The sequence below is a fragment of the Hemicordylus capensis genome, chromosome 4 (genome assembly GCF_027244095.1).
Source record: "Hemicordylus capensis ecotype Gifberg chromosome 4, rHemCap1.1.pri, whole genome shotgun sequence".
NCBI lineage: Eukaryota > Metazoa > Chordata > Lepidosauria > Squamata > Cordylidae > Hemicordylus > Hemicordylus capensis.
The window spans coordinates 73,679,906-73,697,259 of record NC_069660.1 but is presented as its reverse complement, the minus strand read 5'-3'; the positions used below and the strand labels follow the sequence as shown (position 1 = coordinate 73,697,259).

Sequence of the window (17,354 nt, the reverse complement as noted above, 5' to 3'; positions counted from 1 at the left end):
TGTCCAGTTCTGTGCCACACTTTAACAATAATGGAAACATATTGGATCTGGTTCAGAGGAAGGCAGTTAAGATTGTCAGGGGTCTGGAAAACAAGCCCTATGAGTAAAATTTGAAGGAACTGTATTTTTATCCTGCAGAAGAAGAAAATGATAGCACTCCTGGAAATACTGGAAAAGCTGCCACTTATACTTTTTCTTTGTTGCTCCAGATAACAGGAGGACTAAATCTAATTCAAGTTATGGGGAAATAGATTTCTATTGAAGATTAGAACATCTTAACAGTAAGAGCAAGGAGAGGAGAGCTGGCCTTGTGATAGCAAGCATGACTTGTCCCCATAGCTAAGCAGGGTCTGCCCTGGTTGCATCTGAATGGGAGACTAGAAGTGTGAGCACTGTAAGATATTCCCCTCGGGATGAAGCCGCTCTGGGAAGAGCAGAAGGTTCCAAGTTCCCTCCCTGGCTTCTCCAAGATAGGGCTAAGAGAGATTCCTGCCTGCAGCTGTGGAGAAGCCTCTGCCAGTCTGTGAAGAGAATACTGAGCTAGATAGACCAATGGTCTGACTCAGTATATGGCAGTTTCTTATGTTCCTATGTTCCTAAGTTAGGCAATGGAACTACTGGGAGTCTTAAAGCTGAGGCTGGATTTCCTGCTTCATGCGTGGTCCCTTCTACATCGTCCCTTGTAACGCTAATTCTAATATTTAGGGCTTTATATATGGCACTTCATAAAATTTATGGCACACATCTACTGCCCTGGCTTATAAGGAAAGATCCAATTGTCAGTGGGAAAGGTGCACGTACATGCTCTGTGTTGGTTCCATTCCACGGGAGTTTCCATGGATTGCAGTCCTCGGTAGGAGAGTATAATGGCAAACTGAAGGCTTAGAAACCTTATATCTGAATGCAGCCAAAGGAGTCCTGAATAGATAATTAACATTTTTTCCTTAAGTGGAGAAGAAAAAGGCTTCTCCTGGGAGGACTGTAAAGACTTCCCACATAGCTCCATTTGGAATAACCTGAAATATATTTTATGCTGTATAGTTTTATTTTTTCTGAAATATGAATTTTATTTTAGGATTCAAATATCCCTAAAATTTGATGTTGCTTATTAGAACATGAAGAACGAGTTGCCACAACAATTTTGACAGTAATAAAGACATTATGAAATCTTCCTCAGAATGTTTTGTGATGAAGCAGATAACTGTCACATATATTATAACATGTATATGACTGTTACATGCATTGAAAAACCAGATTACCTCTGTGTAATCTGTTGCACTCTTGAAACATGGTGCAGCATCCCCAAGAACGCTGTACCATGTAAAAATTGCAGAGGAAAGACAGGTGACGTTTCACCATCATAAAATGTATCTTAGAACATATTATCTCAATGAAACCTCGTGTATGCATGCCAATTCTAATGCATCTTAATTTTAAAAATAAGCAACTCTGCCCAGTTAGCAAGGGTTGCGTAAATATTCTTTGGTCAGTTCTGCACTACATCCCCTCAGTTGTGTACTCCCCTTTCTTCTTTGTGTGCAAGGGGAGAGAGGATTCTACTATACTTGGGATTCTAGTTTAGAACAAGGCAGAGTTTGCCAAGATGACTATCATGACAAAGCCTGCTCTGCTCTAAACCAGAAAAGGAAGTATAATTTGACCACATTAAGTCTTGGCTTGTTCTGAGTCAGGAGTGGAAGTAGAATTATATACTTTCTGAGTGTGAGTGTGTATTGCAGGGAACCAGGATTAAATGATGGTTCTGTGTGACATCTGATCGGGGGCCTATCTGGTTCTGGATTTAAATTGACAAGTGGTAAGTGTCCACACGGGGAAACTACAAAAAACTTCTTGTAGAACATGTATTCTCATTAAGAGTACAAAAATAACAGTTATTACAAATAAATACTCTTAACTTCCATAAAATATATACCACATAGTCATGTTATGCAAATTAATCAAATATGCCACTAATACATTAAATCAGAAGTGTATCCCCACACAGATAGGCCAAGTTCTTATGCAACAGATTGCTAATTTACCAACTTGAAATACAATGTGATGTACAATTAAGTGTATATAGTCTGAATATATATAACAAACAGGTCATCTTCAGTTGATCTTACTCAGCTATGTATGCTAGCAAAAATACATTTAGATGAAAAGTATTCATCAATCTTCCAGATTCATGCACAAAGATACATGAAGAAAAGCAGCAGAACCATGTTGGTTTGCCAAGCTACTGGGAGGTATACCATGAGGTATATCAGGTATACCATACCACTTTTTTTTTGTCTTTTCTGTTCTTAGACAAAGTTTCTAATAGTTTCAGGAGTTTCTTATATCTTTGGTCTCTAAGTCATGAAGATAAACCTTTATTTTTTAAAAATATTGGACTGGAAAATTTCATTTGTACATTCATCAACTAAAGTTTTAGAAGATAGGTAAGGGGAAAATTTTAAACAGGTTGAAAGTTAATATTTTTGTGGGTTACTCTTCACTTACTTTGCTATCTCAAAAGCAGCTATATTTAGGTTTTGATGCTATGCAAATTAAATGTAATTGGTTTAAAGGCTGATAAATAAACTCGTTGATCAGGTGGTTGCCTTGAATGTTAGTTGACCATATCTTTTTCTTCTCCATATTGTCTCCATCCATTGATTCAGCATTCACATGACAACTAGTAGGAGGGTGGAGAAAGCTACCCTTACTAATACTACTAGAGGCAACAAAGTACAGAATGGGACAAAGCCAGTACTCTTGAGTAGTTTTCCTGATGTTGAGTCCTGTGATCTGTGTTGCTTATCTTGTTTTGTCAAAGGCATAATAATTCCTTGGAATCTTTCACTTAAGTGCAGTATCTTGTTTATAAATCCTATCTGTGTTTTCTCTGTTACGTGTGAGTTTCTCTGCATGCTCGTAATGTTGCATTACCTCATCTAGTTCACCTTCATTCACCTTTGCTGTAAATCTGTTTTCCCTCAGCAACTGGTTGGCTTGGATTTTACTTTGTAATTAGTAAAACTTTCCAGTGTGTTCGCATGTGTGGTGTTGTTGACATTGGCTAACATCTGGATTAATACTTCCAAGACCAGAAGAACTTCCACTCATTCAAGAGGGGAAGGGTGATTTTCCCGATATTCCCCTTCCCACTGCTGTTGCCTGCATTCCTCAAAAAACCTGCTCCTGAGGAACTCGAGGGCTTCAAGAACATATTTTTCAGGAGGCAAAGAGGTCTGCAAAGGAAAGGGGGCGTCTGCAAAAATCATCCCTCCCTGCCCTTGCATGAACAGAACTTATGTTCACAGAAGTTCTTCATCTTGATGCCATCCATTGTTTGCCTTTGTGTTTGCTCGATAGTTTTAAAATGTACCCTGAATATAGATCTTCCTACATAACCATTTTTGTCTTGTATTTCATACAGCTACTGATATGGTTTATGTAGGTTCTAAAGCAAAATATAGCACACAGGATTAATCCCAGGGTCAGCTTGTTGCCGTTCACCTCAAGTGGTGAACAGTGACAAGCAGATCTGTCCATAGTGCTGCTTTGCTCCTCCTCACCAGCCAAGGTACCATTCCTCCCCACCCCGACTGCTGTTTGCATGGTGCAGAGCAGAGTGCAGTATGCTTCTAGGAGCACCAGCTGGGCTCTCCTCATTGCTGTGCCACTGCACCAACACCAGACTCACTCCTCACTCACTTCCCTCACTCCTGCTGGCTCTTTCCTCCAGCACCAAACTTTTCCACTTGCCCTCCAGACAGGTTTGTTGCTGGAACCAAGAGACAACAAGAGAGAGGAGAGAGTTTGTGCTCATGCAGCAGCATGACAGTGATCTAAGGAAACCGCTTAAGGCGTGCTCCATGCTGCCTCCTGCTCTGCAAACAGCCAGCAGTGGCAGTGCACCCCAGAAGCTGAAGCTGGTGAAGGGGAAAAGAGGTGGGATCTGGGTGTAGCTCGGGGTAGGTTGGTGAAGGGGACAGGGAGTGTGGTGCCAAGGCGGATAAAAGATAAGAAATGGGGTGATGGCAACAGGCAAGTAAGATGATGCCCATGAGAGGGGATGGAGTGGAGTGCCTATACTAGCCACCTGAGGTCATTGTCACTTGGTCTCGGGGAGGCTGCTGCATAGGAAACCACCTTGAGTGCCCTGTGTTAAATCTTGTCCAGTACAAAACAAAGGTTTCCTTCTAAAACTGCTCAGCAATCCTAATAATGCTAGTACTTGGTAATATGTGTAGTAAGTGCCTCAGCACTTGCTTTCAGTAGGACATCTACACTTATCTGAATAATGGCCAGGATCTGTAATGCTGCTTAGGATCATCCTAAAGGGCTTGATGTAGTCTACTGCAAGTCTTTGACGACTAACACCCCACCCCACCCCAACAATTTACACTTGAAACCTTTCTGTTGCAAAAAACAGTGATTGGCTGCTGGAACTTTTAGAGTGGTCTCCTTGAGCATATAGAACTAGTTCCCCAGTTCCTAAAAATAAAATGCAAAGTTAACTGTGAGCACATTCTATAAGCAGAAGCAAGAAGTGCAACAACCATTGCAGAGTGTATTTATTATTTACATTTGTGTTTCTAGGCAATTTATATTTTTTAATACTAAAGCAAGTTACAGAATGCAGCATAGTACAAGAGCAGATTTGTCTCCTACTGTTAATGAAGTACTGCTGATGTCTTCAGTCATTGGATGACCGCAAAAACTCAACTTGTAACACTTGGTGTAACATTTTAAGTAGTAGATTTTAGGGATGTGCATGAACCTGTTCGGTGTTGTATTCCTAGAACGCCGAACAAGTTCAGAACCCCCATGTTCGAACTGGTTTGAACGCAGGGCAGGGACTCATTTAAGGCATGGAGAGGGTGCTCTTAGCTCCCCCACCATGCTTCCCCCTCTGGCGCTGCTGTAAAAACTGCTGGTGCAGGGTGGCTGTATTCCCTCGCCATCCTGGTCAGCGTAATACTGGAAGTCTGTGCTCCTGCCACTTCTGGTATTATGATGACTGGGGTGGCAAGAGGGAATACAGCCGCCCCGTGCCAGTGGTTTTTACAGCAGCACCGGAAGGGGTAGCGTGGTGGGGGAGGTAAGAGCACCCTCCCCACACCTTAAAGGAGCCCCTGCCCGCCTCCTGGGTGTGCACAGAAACGGTTCCGTGCACACCCGTAGTAGATATTAATGGTGGTGAGTTTATGATTGAGGAACAATGGCATCTGAACTATGAAAGCATTAATATTGCTCTCTGAAACTAAATATAGCAGTGGCTTAACTTTGGATAGTTGATTTTCAGTTTTCCAAATGCTAATATGTTAATTGGATTAAGATATCATGATGTAATTGCTCACTAAATCTAATTTGGTTCATTATCACATGGTGCTGTGTAAACAATTGGAAAGAACCAGATCAAATGTTAAGGGAGGGGTGTGTTTGTGTGTTACAGCTGCCAGTAATATCAGTGTCTTCTGCGAGTGAGAATATTACTCCTCTTTATCTGAGTCTTGATGTTTTTGTACTTGTATAATCTCAGAATAACGACAATGAAACGGCCCTGCACTGTGCAGCTCAGTATGGCCATACAGAGGTGGTGAAGGTTCTCCTGGAGGAGTTGACTGACCCTACCATGCGCAATAACAAGTTTGAGACTCCACTTGATTTGGCTGCACTCTACGGGAGATTAGAGGTTGTGAAGATGTTGCTCAATGCCCATCCCAATCTTCTGAGCTGCAATACTAAGAAACATACCCCCTTACATCTTGCAGCTAGGAATGGCCATAAAGCTGTAGTTCATGTCCTCCTGGATGCTGGCATGGATAACAATTATCAGGTATTTTTTCTATTTCTGAAATTAATGTTGAAGAAATATATTGGATGTTGTATATTCGCACCTTTGAAACAGATGCTAAAGATGATAAAACCTGATAAAAATTATGTGAGAGTCTTTAAAGCACGGGTGTCAAACTGTGGCACTCCAGCTGTTGTTGGCCTACAACTTCCATCATCCCCAGTCACAGTGGCCAGTAGCCAGGTATGATGGGAGTTGTAGGTCAACATCTGCAGGAGGGCTGCATTTTTACATATCTGCCGAGTGTGAGTTCTGACCTGTAAGTTAAGTTGCAACTTCCCATCCTTTTTGTGTTTAAAATTTGCCCTTTTGTCATAGGAAAAGCAAGATTTCTTGGTTAAATAAGTGATAATTTCTGCTTGATGTGGTTCAGGGTGATGATTCTTTAATTTGAAGAAACTGCTGCCAATACTAGAACTTGCATAACGTTTGCCAATTATACCATAGATTAACTGTAGCAAGTCTCCTTTGTGAAATCAGGCCTTATATATATGTAAGTATTCCCTTGACTGCTCTTTGGTATTCAGTTTGGCCTAATGATATGTTTGATTTACAGACAGAAAAAGGCAGTGCTTTGCATGAGGCTGCTCTGTTTGGCAAGACAGATGTGGTACAGATACTACTTGCTACAGGTGAGAACCTTTTTGATAAATGAAGCATTGGTGCTTCTATTATACTTTATGTACACCGCCTGGAGAGTACTATAGCAGGCGGTATAGAAATACAATAAATAAATAAATAAATTTACTGTCATAAACCACCCTTCAATTAACATTCAAGGTGGCTTATGACAATTTTAAAAAGTATAATAAACTATTAAAAAAATAAAACTATGCATTAAGAAGAGCAGGGGGGGAATGATCATCAGTAAGGTAGCATGCTGGAAGGACTAGACAGATAGAAGATCTTAGCCTGGTACTGGAAGAATCTCTAATTTGGTGCCAGGCAAGCATCCTTGAGAGGGCATTCCACAGGCAAGGCACTACACATGAATAGGCCCGCTCCTTTGTCACTACCTGAATAACCTCAGAAAGCATAGGGACCTGCAGAAAGGCCTGCAATGATAATGTTCAGGCAGCCTCATGTGGGAGAAGGTGGAGTTTCAGTTATCAAAGCTATTTAGGAATTTTAAAGTAATTGTCAGCACTTGGAATTGTGCTCAGAAACAGCCTGTCAGCCAGTACAGTTTTAAGGACTGGCAATGTCAGCAAATATTTGGCTGGTCCCAGCTAACAGGACTATCTGCAGTTTCCAAGAATCTTTCAGAAGTAATCCCAGCAAGGAGTACTGAGCATGAGAAAGATGTGTGTTTAGCATCTTTCTGTATCCATCCAGCTGCTTAATGCAATTCCCAAGAATAACCACAGTATGCACTGAGTAGTTGCATTTGGATTTTGGAGAGAGTAACTTAATCTTCTAGTATAACGGGGGTTGGTATTATTATTTTGTGCCAAAATTAGAGAGGGTTTCAGTATAAAAATTAGCAGTGTTAATTTAAAAAAAACCCCTACATAAACATGTATTCAAACTCCATTCCGGATTAAATCCTGAACACCAAAGAGAAGTCCAGATAGGAACTGTTGTCTTACTTCCAGAAGTAGTCTGAGCTTTTAATATCTGGAGGTAGGGAGCTGTGTAGCTCTGGATGGCCACTGAACATGGCACATAGATGGAATAATTAGAACACTATTCTTAGTAGACCTAAAATTCTGTGGCTATAAAAACACCAAAGGCTAAGTCATTGTCTACTACTACTAATCTTGTGGCACCTTAAAGCAGAACAAGTTTATTGTTAGGTCACAAAAGTATTTGTCTCTGAAGTGCCACAGGAGTGTCTGGTTATTTATTTAAAGTAGCAAACTTTGCGTGGTTTGATGCAGTTGTTATTAGTCTTCAGATGAATATTTTGGAAACAGAGTTTGCTGCAGGCTCACATACTCACTTCTCACCTTTTGAACTAATTCCCCCCCTTTTTCCATAGTTAGTACTAAATTATGTTTAAAGCAGAGTTTGCTTCAGAACTTAACTGCTGCTGTTAAGGCTAACCAAGATTGCCCAGATTTCAGATCTGCCTGTGATTTTTATAGTAAAACAAAAAGCTTCCACATGGCTTCAGATCACAATTTTGAGACAAACCTGGTTAACCCTCATTGTAAGCAGTATTGCTAAACTGTGGTTAAGGAGATAAACCATGGAAAAGAAGATAGGATCCATGCACAAGGGGGAAGTGGAATCGCATGACCCCTTGACATGTTCTTGATCACAGATTTGAGATGGGAACATTATCTCTACCAGAACTCCATCCTGGGTGTGTCTGTATGTTAATTCTCTTTAACTTTATTGGATTACAGTTAACAATTTGGCTGTGGTTTCTCAATGATGATCTGTGTAAAGCCTTCTCTAAATGTATATTTTTGACTTTTTCTGCATGTGTCCAAGGCATTGATGTGAGTATAAAGGATAACCGAGGCCTGACAGCTTTGGAGATTGTGAGAGAACTTCCTTCTCAGAAAAGTCAACAAATAGCAGCTCTCATTGAAGGTAAGTAATGCAGAAGGTAAGGGGACGGTGGCCTGAATATGTGAAGTCAAGTAAGAAAAAACCCATGTTAGCATTTGGATGGAAACAAAATTGCTTGAGTAATGGGAGCAGGGAGGCTTTGATGTTTCAGCTAGTCTCTTCTTTCAGAAAATGCTAGCCTGCTGGATGAGGGGTGTGTGTTTGTGGGAAACTGATAGGAAAGGTGTTTTTATATGCTTTGTACAAACATGGACTTAGCACTTCTTCTAGTTTATACCCAACTTAGTTGTAGTTGTTAGTCGATTATCCTCAACCTTCTTTATTCACTTGAATATGGAAGGAATCGTAATGGGAGCAGAGCTGGTCTTGTGGCAGCAATTATGAATTGTCTTCTTTGCTTAGCAGGGTCTCCCCTGGTTTGCATTTGAATTGGAGACTATATTTGTGAGCACTGTAAGTTCTTCCCCTTAAGGGATGGGGCCACTTTGGGAAGCTCACCTTTATCCTTGCACAGAGAAGGTTCCAAATTCCCTCCCTGGCATCTCCAAGATAGGGCTGAGAGAAACTCCTGCCTGCCACCTTGGAGAAGCCACTGCCAGACTGTGTAGACAATACTGAGCTAGATGGACCAATGGTCTGACTGAGTATAAAGCAGCTTCCTATGTCCATGTGTGTTAAAATTTACTCTTGTAATACCATTTAGAAGGTGGCCATAAGCAGTTCATGTCATTAATGAAAAAATGAGGATATTCTAATCATCCTATAGACCAGGGCTGCACAACTTCAGCCTTCGTACAGATGTTGGCGTATAGCTCCCATCATCTCTCGCTATTGGCCACTGTGGCTGGGGATGATGGGTACTATAGTCTGACAACAGCTGGAGGGCTGAAGTTGTGCAGCTGTGCTATAGACTCACTACTATCAACTCTGCTGTTGTACTTGTAGCATCCAAGTCTTAAAACAAGGAGGAGGGAGGTAAGGTGAGGAGGCTTTGCCTTTTGTCACCAACAGTATATGTTGCTCGGACCTGCCAGCTTCAGCTCCCTGGTTCGGATGGGGAGATTTATTATTGCATCCTCCTGACTTGCTCTGAAGACAGGCCTGCTTTCGCCTTGCTCTGCCGGCTTGGCAGGTCCAGCTACGCTTTATTCTGATTGCCGGACTATTTCCACCTGTCCTTGGGCTCAGAGTCTCTTGTGAGAGGGGAAGCTCCAGGACTTCATTCTGTCACCAACGCTTTTTAATATTTACATGAAACCGCTGGGTGAGGTCATCAGGGGATTGCTCCTGGGTGTTATCTGTATGCTCATCATCATCAGGTAATGGCACTCATTCCCTAAATGCCTGCCTACAGGCAGTAATGGGCTGGATGTGGGATAACAAATTGAAGCTGAATCCAAGTAAGATGGAGGTGCTTATTGTGGGGGACTGGAATTTGGGGAATGAGATAGATCTTACTGTTCTGGACAGGGTTACACTCTTGCAGAATGAACAGGTACGCAGTTTGGGGGTGCTCTTAGACCCAGGCCTCACTCTGGTTTCTCAGGTGGAGGCTATGGCTAGGAGCGCCTTTTATCGGCTTTGGCTGATTCAACAGCTGTGTCCATTCCTTGAAGAGAATGATCTCAAAACAGTGGTGCACCTGCTGATAACCTTCAGGCTTGACTTCTGCAATGTGCTCTACATAGGGCTGTCTCTGTATGTAGTTCAGAAACTTCAGTTAATTAAAAAAACGGCAGCCAGATTGGTCTCTGGGGCAACTTGGAGAGACCATATTATGCCTATACTTAAACAGCTGCACTGGTTGCTGATACGTTTCCAGGCAAAATACAGAGTGCTGGTTATTACCTTTAAAGCCTGAATGGCTTAGGTCCAGGTTACCTTAGAGAATGCCTTCTTCTGTATGATCCCCACTGCATGTTGAGGTCATCTGGAGAGGTCCATCACCAGCTGCCACCAGAGCGTCTGGTGGTGACTTGGGACTGGGCTTTCTCCGTAGCCACTCCTAGGTTGTGGAATGTACTCTCCACAGAAATTCATGGTTTAAATATATTATCTGCCTTTAAGAGAGCCCTTAAGACTTATTTGTTTGTTTTGGCCTTCCAGGGTTTTTAAACTGTTTTAATTATTCAGATTTTATGGTTTTATGTTTGTTTTTTGAATGGTTATATTTTGTTTTAGTTTGTAAATGTCCCAGAGCCGTTGGATTGGGTGGTGTAGAAATGTAACAAACAAATAAAGCATATATGTAATTTGTCAGTTAAGAATGAATGACTTAGTACTTTGATAAATGTTTAATGCTGCTACTTCTAGTGGTCTTTTCCCTGCTAACTTGCCCTCCCCCCTGCTCCCAGATTGCACAACTGCGAAGAAGGCTGCAAAAGCAGAAGAGAAAACACCACCAGCACTGACTACTTCTACTGATACCTCAGTTCGGATACCTCAAGGTAAAAAATCTGGGAAGAAAAACCATAGTATTGTCAGCAGCTCCTGCAGGACAAGGCAGGACTCAATTCTGATAAATACATCAGACTTCTATTTAGCTTCTGATAGATTTAGAAACAGAGCATTTTCTTGTATCTTGGATTAGATCACCATGTTTACTGCCGATACGTTTGGATAGTCACTGTCAATTTGTGAAGGATGGATTTTTAGTCCCTCTGGCACTCATTATCAGTGTTGCTTTATTTGATAAATAGTTGGTAATGAAGAAAATGTACCTTCAGCCTCTCATTGTAATATATGTCATGCCAAGGCAGGGGGAAGGGTTTAGGATGAGGGAATGAGTATTTAGCTGAAATATGACATCATGCTCATATTTGCTTTTCCAGCACAATCATTTAGTTTGCTGCTTCTCAGAACTCATAAGCAGACTTCCTTTCTTCTCCTTGACTCTCCTTCACTTTCAAAAAATGATCTTTTATGTTCAGTCTCCCTGCTCTAGTTATTTTCTGGGCCTTGTGATGTTTCACACATCAGCCCTTCTCTGTATAATGAAAGAATATCTCTGATACATGCCTTCATGAATGGCTATGCGAAGGATAATCCAGGGAAAAAGTAGTAGAGGGGCTTGCAAAGTGTGAATGTATGTTACTTACTTTCTGTTAATCATTTATCCTATATTCCTTAAGGCTTTACTAAATGTAATACATGAAGATATAGATTACACAAAACATATATGACATTGTACTAGAAGTTTATTTTAAGTTGAAGTTTACAGGGTTTTGTAAATAAAGTAATACACGGTGAAAGTGGAGTTCAAAACTATTTAGGATGGTGAAATCCAAAACAGATTGTGAGGAGCTCCAAAAGAATTTCTCTAAACTGGGTGAGTGGGTGAAAAAATGGCGAATGCAGTTCAGTGTAAGCAAGTGTAAAGTGATGCATATTGGGGCAAAATACCCCGACTTCACATATACACTGATGGGATCTGAGCTGTCAGTGACTGACCAGGAGAGAGATCTTGGGTTCGTGGTCAACAGCTCATTGAAAGCGTTGACTCAGTGCACGGCAGCTATGGAAAAGGCAAATTCCATGCTAGGGACCATTAGGAAGGGGGTTGAAAATAAGAATGCTAGTATTATGATGCCCTTATACAAATCTATGGTGTGGCCACATTTTGAGTATTGCATACAGTTCTGGTCACCGTGTCTTAAGAAGGATATTGTAGAACTGGGGAAAGTCCAGAACAGGGCAACCAACCAAGATGATCAGGGGCCGTGAACACCTTCTTATGAGGCAAGGTTACCGCATCTGGGGCTCTTTAGTTTGGAAAAGAGGAGACTATTATGTATTATTATTATTTTATTATTTAACATACTTGTTTACCGTCCAAAATGCAAGTCTCTGGAAGGTTTACAACAAAACAATAAAAGCAAGTAAAAAGGTTAAAACATTACAACAATTTAAAACTTAAAACAATGTTAAAACTATTAAAAATAATCAAACTATTAAAACAGTATCTAATTAGAAGCCTGGGTGAACAAATGTGTCTTGACTGCCTTTTTAAAAGTTGTAAGAGATGGGGTGGTTCTTATTTTAGCAGTAAATTACAGCAGGGTGTTCCAAAGGGCAGCAATGGAGAAGGCCCGTCCCTGAGTAGCCACCAGACAAGCCACTGGCAACTGCAGACAGACCTCTCCTGATTATCTCATTGGGAGCTGTGGTTCATAGCGAAGAAGACGTTCTCTTAAATATCCAGGGCCCAAGCTGTTTAGGCCTTTATAGGTTATAACCAAGACCTTGTATTTTATCCAGAAATTTATTGGCAACCAGTGTAGATTTTTCAAGATAGGAATGATATGTTCTCTCCAAGATGACCCAGAGACCAACCTGGCTGCTGCAATCTGGACCAACTGCAGTTTCCGTACAAAGGCAGCCCCACACAGAGTGCATTACAATAGTCAGGTCTGGAGGTAACCAGCAGATGTACTACTGTTCTAGGTCATTTATTTCAAGAAACAGACACAGCTGGCGTATCGGCCAAAGCTAATAAAAGGCACCTCTGGCCACTGCCTCAACCTGGGATACTAGGGAGAGGTTTGTGTCCAGAAGCACCCCCAGACTGCGTATCTGTTCCTTCTGGGGAAGTGCGACCCCATCCAGAACTGGAAGATCAAAATAAATGAGTTTGGACACTGCACAATAAGTGCCTTTGCCTTATCTGGATTCAGTCTCAGTTTATCTCTCATCCAGCCCATCACCGCCTCCAGACAGGCATTTAGAGAGGTTGTGCCTTCTCCTGATGATGTTAACATGGAGAAAAAGATTTGGGTGTTATCAGCATACTGATTACACCCTACACCAAATCTCATGATGATCTCTCCCAGAGGCTTCATGTAGATGTTAAATGACATCGGAAACAATTCGGAGCCTTTAGGGACACCATACCAAAGTTTACACTCTAGGACGACATGATCGAGGTATATAAAATAATGCATGGAGTGGAGACAATGGACAGAGAAAAATTTTCTTCGCTCTCTCACAACACTAGAACCAAGGCCATCCCATGAAACTGAAGGTCGGGAAATTTAGGACCGACAAAAGGAAGTACTTTTTCACACAGTACATAATTAATCTATGGAATTCTCTGACACGGGATGTGGTGATGGCCACTAGCTTGGATAGCTTTAAATGGGGTTTAGACCAAGTCATGGAGGACAGGTCTATCAATGACTTCTGGTCTGGTGACTATAGGCCACCTCCAGCCTCAGAGGCAAGACAATTATTGTTTGTTTGTTTGTTTGTTTGTTAAATTTATATACCGCCTTTATTAAAACTATCCCAAGGCTGTTTACAGCAAAAATTTAAACACAAGATGGTAAAAAAGACACAATTAAAATATTAAGTGAAAAATATTAAACAAATCTGATGAAAAATTTAAAACAAAAGCATAAAAGAAATACAGAGTATAAAGGGCAGCAGCAGAGAATCAAATAAATGTCTGGTCAAAAAGCCAAGATTTTACACTCTTTCTAAAAGCTGTGATGGAGACCAAGGAGCGAATAGCCACCGGGAGAGCATTCCAGAGTCTGGGGGCAGCAACAGAGAAGGCCCTGTTCCGCATGCACGACAACCAAGCCTCCCTCATTGTTGGCACCCGGAGCAGAGCCCCCTCAGATGACTTCGTCAAGCGGGCAGTAACCCTTGGGAGCAGGTGGTCCCTCAGGTATCCCAGGCTCAAACCCAAAGATGCCTCTGAATACCAGTTGCAGGGGAGCAACAGCAGAAGAGAGGGCATGCCCTCATCTCTTGACTGTGAGCTTCCTAGAGGCATATGGTGGGCCACTGTGTGAGACAGGATGCTGAATGATTGGCCTTGGGCCTGATTCAGCAGGGCTGTTATGTTCTTATGACAGGAAATAGTTTTGAGGTTGGGGTTATCAGTACCGTGACAATTTGGATGGGTGTGTGTGTGTGTGTGTGTGTGCGTGCTCTTTTAAAAAAAATAATAAAAGGGCGTGGAGAAGTGTGGCATATCCTGTTGACAGCTCCAAGGTTGTTCCCCCTGAACATTCAAGGAAGAGTAGTACACTTCTTTCCTCTATATATGTGACATAGTAGCAACTATTCATGGCCTGCAGACTTGCCTTGAAATATTGAGTTTGGTCTTTTCATATACAAATGGATGCTAGCCTATTTTTGGCAGTTAGAGTTTGAAAGTATGATGGCTGTAACTGAGGATGATGATAAAAATTTGTTCTTTCCAGGGAATGTGGAGAAAGCAGTGACAGAACTGATCGTAGACTTTGATGGGAAGCCGGAGGAGTGTCCATATGAAGTCTTGTACAATGCAACATCCTGCCATTCTTTGGACAGCTTGGCCAGTGGAAGATCTTCAGACAGAGACTCAGTGAATAGGGAAGCGGAGATGACCAGTGTTAAAGTGACAGGAGTGAGGCCTGTATGTAGCCTGATGTGTGTTGTCTGTTTCCTTTTTATGGAAAGTAGTCTGGGATATATCTCGAGGCCTGTGCGCTCTCGACACTTCCAGTAAGTTGAAAGCCTAGTCATACAGCTTGGAAGTAGTAATAAATCCAAAAGGCTTTGGCTATTGAGCAATTGGGAGCCATTCCCTGCTGCATGTGCTATGTGTGATGTTCTTCCAGAGCTCTTGAGCATCATAACTTCATAATGTGATGGCTGTCTGAATTTTGATGAAACTTGTACACCTCTATATTTGGCTGTGGAATGTGTTCACTTTAATAGATATCTTCTGTTGCTGTTGCTAGTACAGGTTATGTACTTGGTTACAAGGAAAGAGGTTTATGTAGAGCATGACCTTCATTTAACCTTTTTCATCAGCTTGCTTCCATAAAAAGAGTCCACTGTATTGCAGTCATCTTAAATGCCAGTTATAAAATAATGATTCTCTGCCTTATTAGTGTTAGTGCTTTTGATTTGGTAGCAAATCTGTTCTCTATGGAATTTGTTACTATAATCCAGTAGGGGGAGCTTAGAGGCTTTGCAGAAAAAATGGCTTGGCCTCATTAAGATTCCCTAAGAGCAATCTATCTTGCTTAAAAGTATCTGCCTCTGAACCTAATAACATGTGGCCTTATGTACTGTGAAGCAGATATAGTTGTATTCTGAAAGCATGCTACCTTGGCTACAATACTTGTGGCTGAATAGTTGTATTGAAAACTGTAAAAATGCACGGTGAACAAACACTGGAGAAGTAACAAATCAACTGGCAAGAGTGGTGCTGCACTGTTAGTTCTTACTGAATTAAAAATGGTAACACAATAGCTGTTGAAGCAAGAATATGATGGCTACCCCATATTGAAAGCGTACAGAATAATACAAAATCTTACTGGGAGCTAAGATGCATTGTTTCTGCACTGTCAGCCTACCTTATGTCAAGGATATGGTGGAGGCAAGAGGAAGAATGAACAAAGCAAGGCAGAGATTTGGTGAAAGTGAGCCTATTGCAGAGAACACTGCAGCAGAGTCTTGCTCAGAACAGTGAGCAAGCCAGACTTGGAGGAGTTTATATGAGCCAGAGGAGAACGTATGACCCGTTTAGTGCTATTAAGAAGTGGCCTTGCTAGTTGACTGGTTTCCCTGTAGTTCCTTCATTTGACTGGAGTTTGGTGGTATACTCTTGTCCAATGAAATAACTACAGGGTCTGTATCACTGACTGATATTGCTCGGTTCCAGACTGAGTTCTGACACTGACCATTATTATTTATATACCACTTTTCAACAGAAAAGTTCACAAAGTAGTTTACATAGCAAAGGTATAAGAAAAGAGTCCCCTATCTCAAAAGGACTTGGTATCTAAAAACACAAAGGAGGCAGCCATGGGAGAGTAGGGGTGTGCATGGAATTGGCAGGGGCATACCTTTAAGGACAGGGAAGGGTGCTCTTACCCCTCCTGTTGCTTTCCCCCCGCCGGCGCTGCACTTTAAAAGGGTCTCATCAGACCGGAAGTACCTGATGCATGTGTGCAGGAGATCTAGTCTTGTGGTAGCAAGCGTTACTTGTTCCCTTAGCTAAGCAAGGTCTGCCCTTGTTGCATATGAATGGGAGACTTGATGTGTGAGCGATGTAAGATATTCCTCGTAGATGATGGAGCCACTCTGGGAATAACATCTAGTTTCCAAGGTCCCTCCCTGGCATCTCCAAGACAGGGCTGAGAGAGATGCCTGCCTGAAATCTTGGAGAAGCTGCTTCCAGTCTGTGTAGACAATACTGAGCTAAATGGACCTAAGGTCTGACTTATTATATGGCAGCTTCCTATGTTCCGCTTCCAGTCCGACGAGGCAACTGGTCAGCAGGGAGGTATTCTGCCTCCCTGCCGGACCCATTTAAAGTGCAATGCTGAGGGGGAAATGCAACGGGAGGTTAAGAGCATCTTCCCCTGCCCTTAAAGGTATCCCCTCGCTTTTGAAACAGCCGAACCGCCAGTCTTTCGATCCTGTTCAGAGTCCCATAAAAGGGCCTCTGAACAGATTCTTGCACTTCCCTACTGGAGAGGCACTATGCTGGGCTGAATATGGGCTGTTGCTTTTCCTCTGCTAAAAATAAGAAAGCCGTGTTTTGTATGGCTGAATTCCGATGTAACACGAAACCAGGGTTAAATGGGCTGGAGGTTGGAACTCGATTACGTCCAAATTTGTGAAATCACGGTTCTCTGCTGCTGGATGCTGAGGACATATAGCAATAGCAATAGCAATAGCACTTACATTTATATACCGCTCTATAGCCAGAGCTCTCTAAGCGGTTTACAATGATTTAGCATATTGCCCCCAACATTCTGGGTAGTCATTTTACCAACCTCGGAAGGATGGAAGGCTGAGTCAACCATATCTGAGTGGATTATCCTTCCCACGTACTCCAAGGCAGGACTATACAAATTAGTTTGAGAAGCCTTTAAGAACCTGGGGAGGATAACCCCAACCAGTTCTTCTAGTCCTGTGTTTTGCTCCAGGCATATCTCTCTTCTCTCTCCTATTATAGATTTGGTCTCTTTCTCCGTCTTCA

General features: G+C 41.9%; 1 protein-coding gene across 16 annotated transcripts in view; it reads left to right on the top strand.

Annotated features, from left to right (window-relative positions):
• The window catches only part of ANKS1A (ankyrin repeat and sterile alpha motif domain containing 1A), a 245,708-nt gene that overhangs the window by 80,039 nt on the left and 148,315 nt on the right, over positions 1–17,354 (top strand). For 14 of the 16 annotated variants that reach the window (XR_008306214.1, XR_008306212.1, XR_008306213.1 and 11 more), the window contains 5 exons: positions 5,534–5,830; positions 6,405–6,480; positions 8,288–8,389; positions 10,723–10,815; positions 14,578–14,771. Coding sequence is in view for 13 of the 16 variants with exons in the window: in XM_053246241.1 (XP_053102216.1) it covers positions 5,534–5,830; positions 6,405–6,480; positions 8,288–8,389; positions 10,723–10,815; positions 14,578–14,771 (762 nt within the window). In the remaining 3 variants the exon portion in view is untranslated. The remainder of the gene's footprint in view (positions 1–5,533; positions 5,831–6,404; positions 6,481–8,287; positions 8,390–10,722; positions 10,816–14,577; positions 14,772–17,354) is intronic. The other 2 variants (XM_053246248.1, XM_053246235.1) reach the window with 1 other exon arrangement.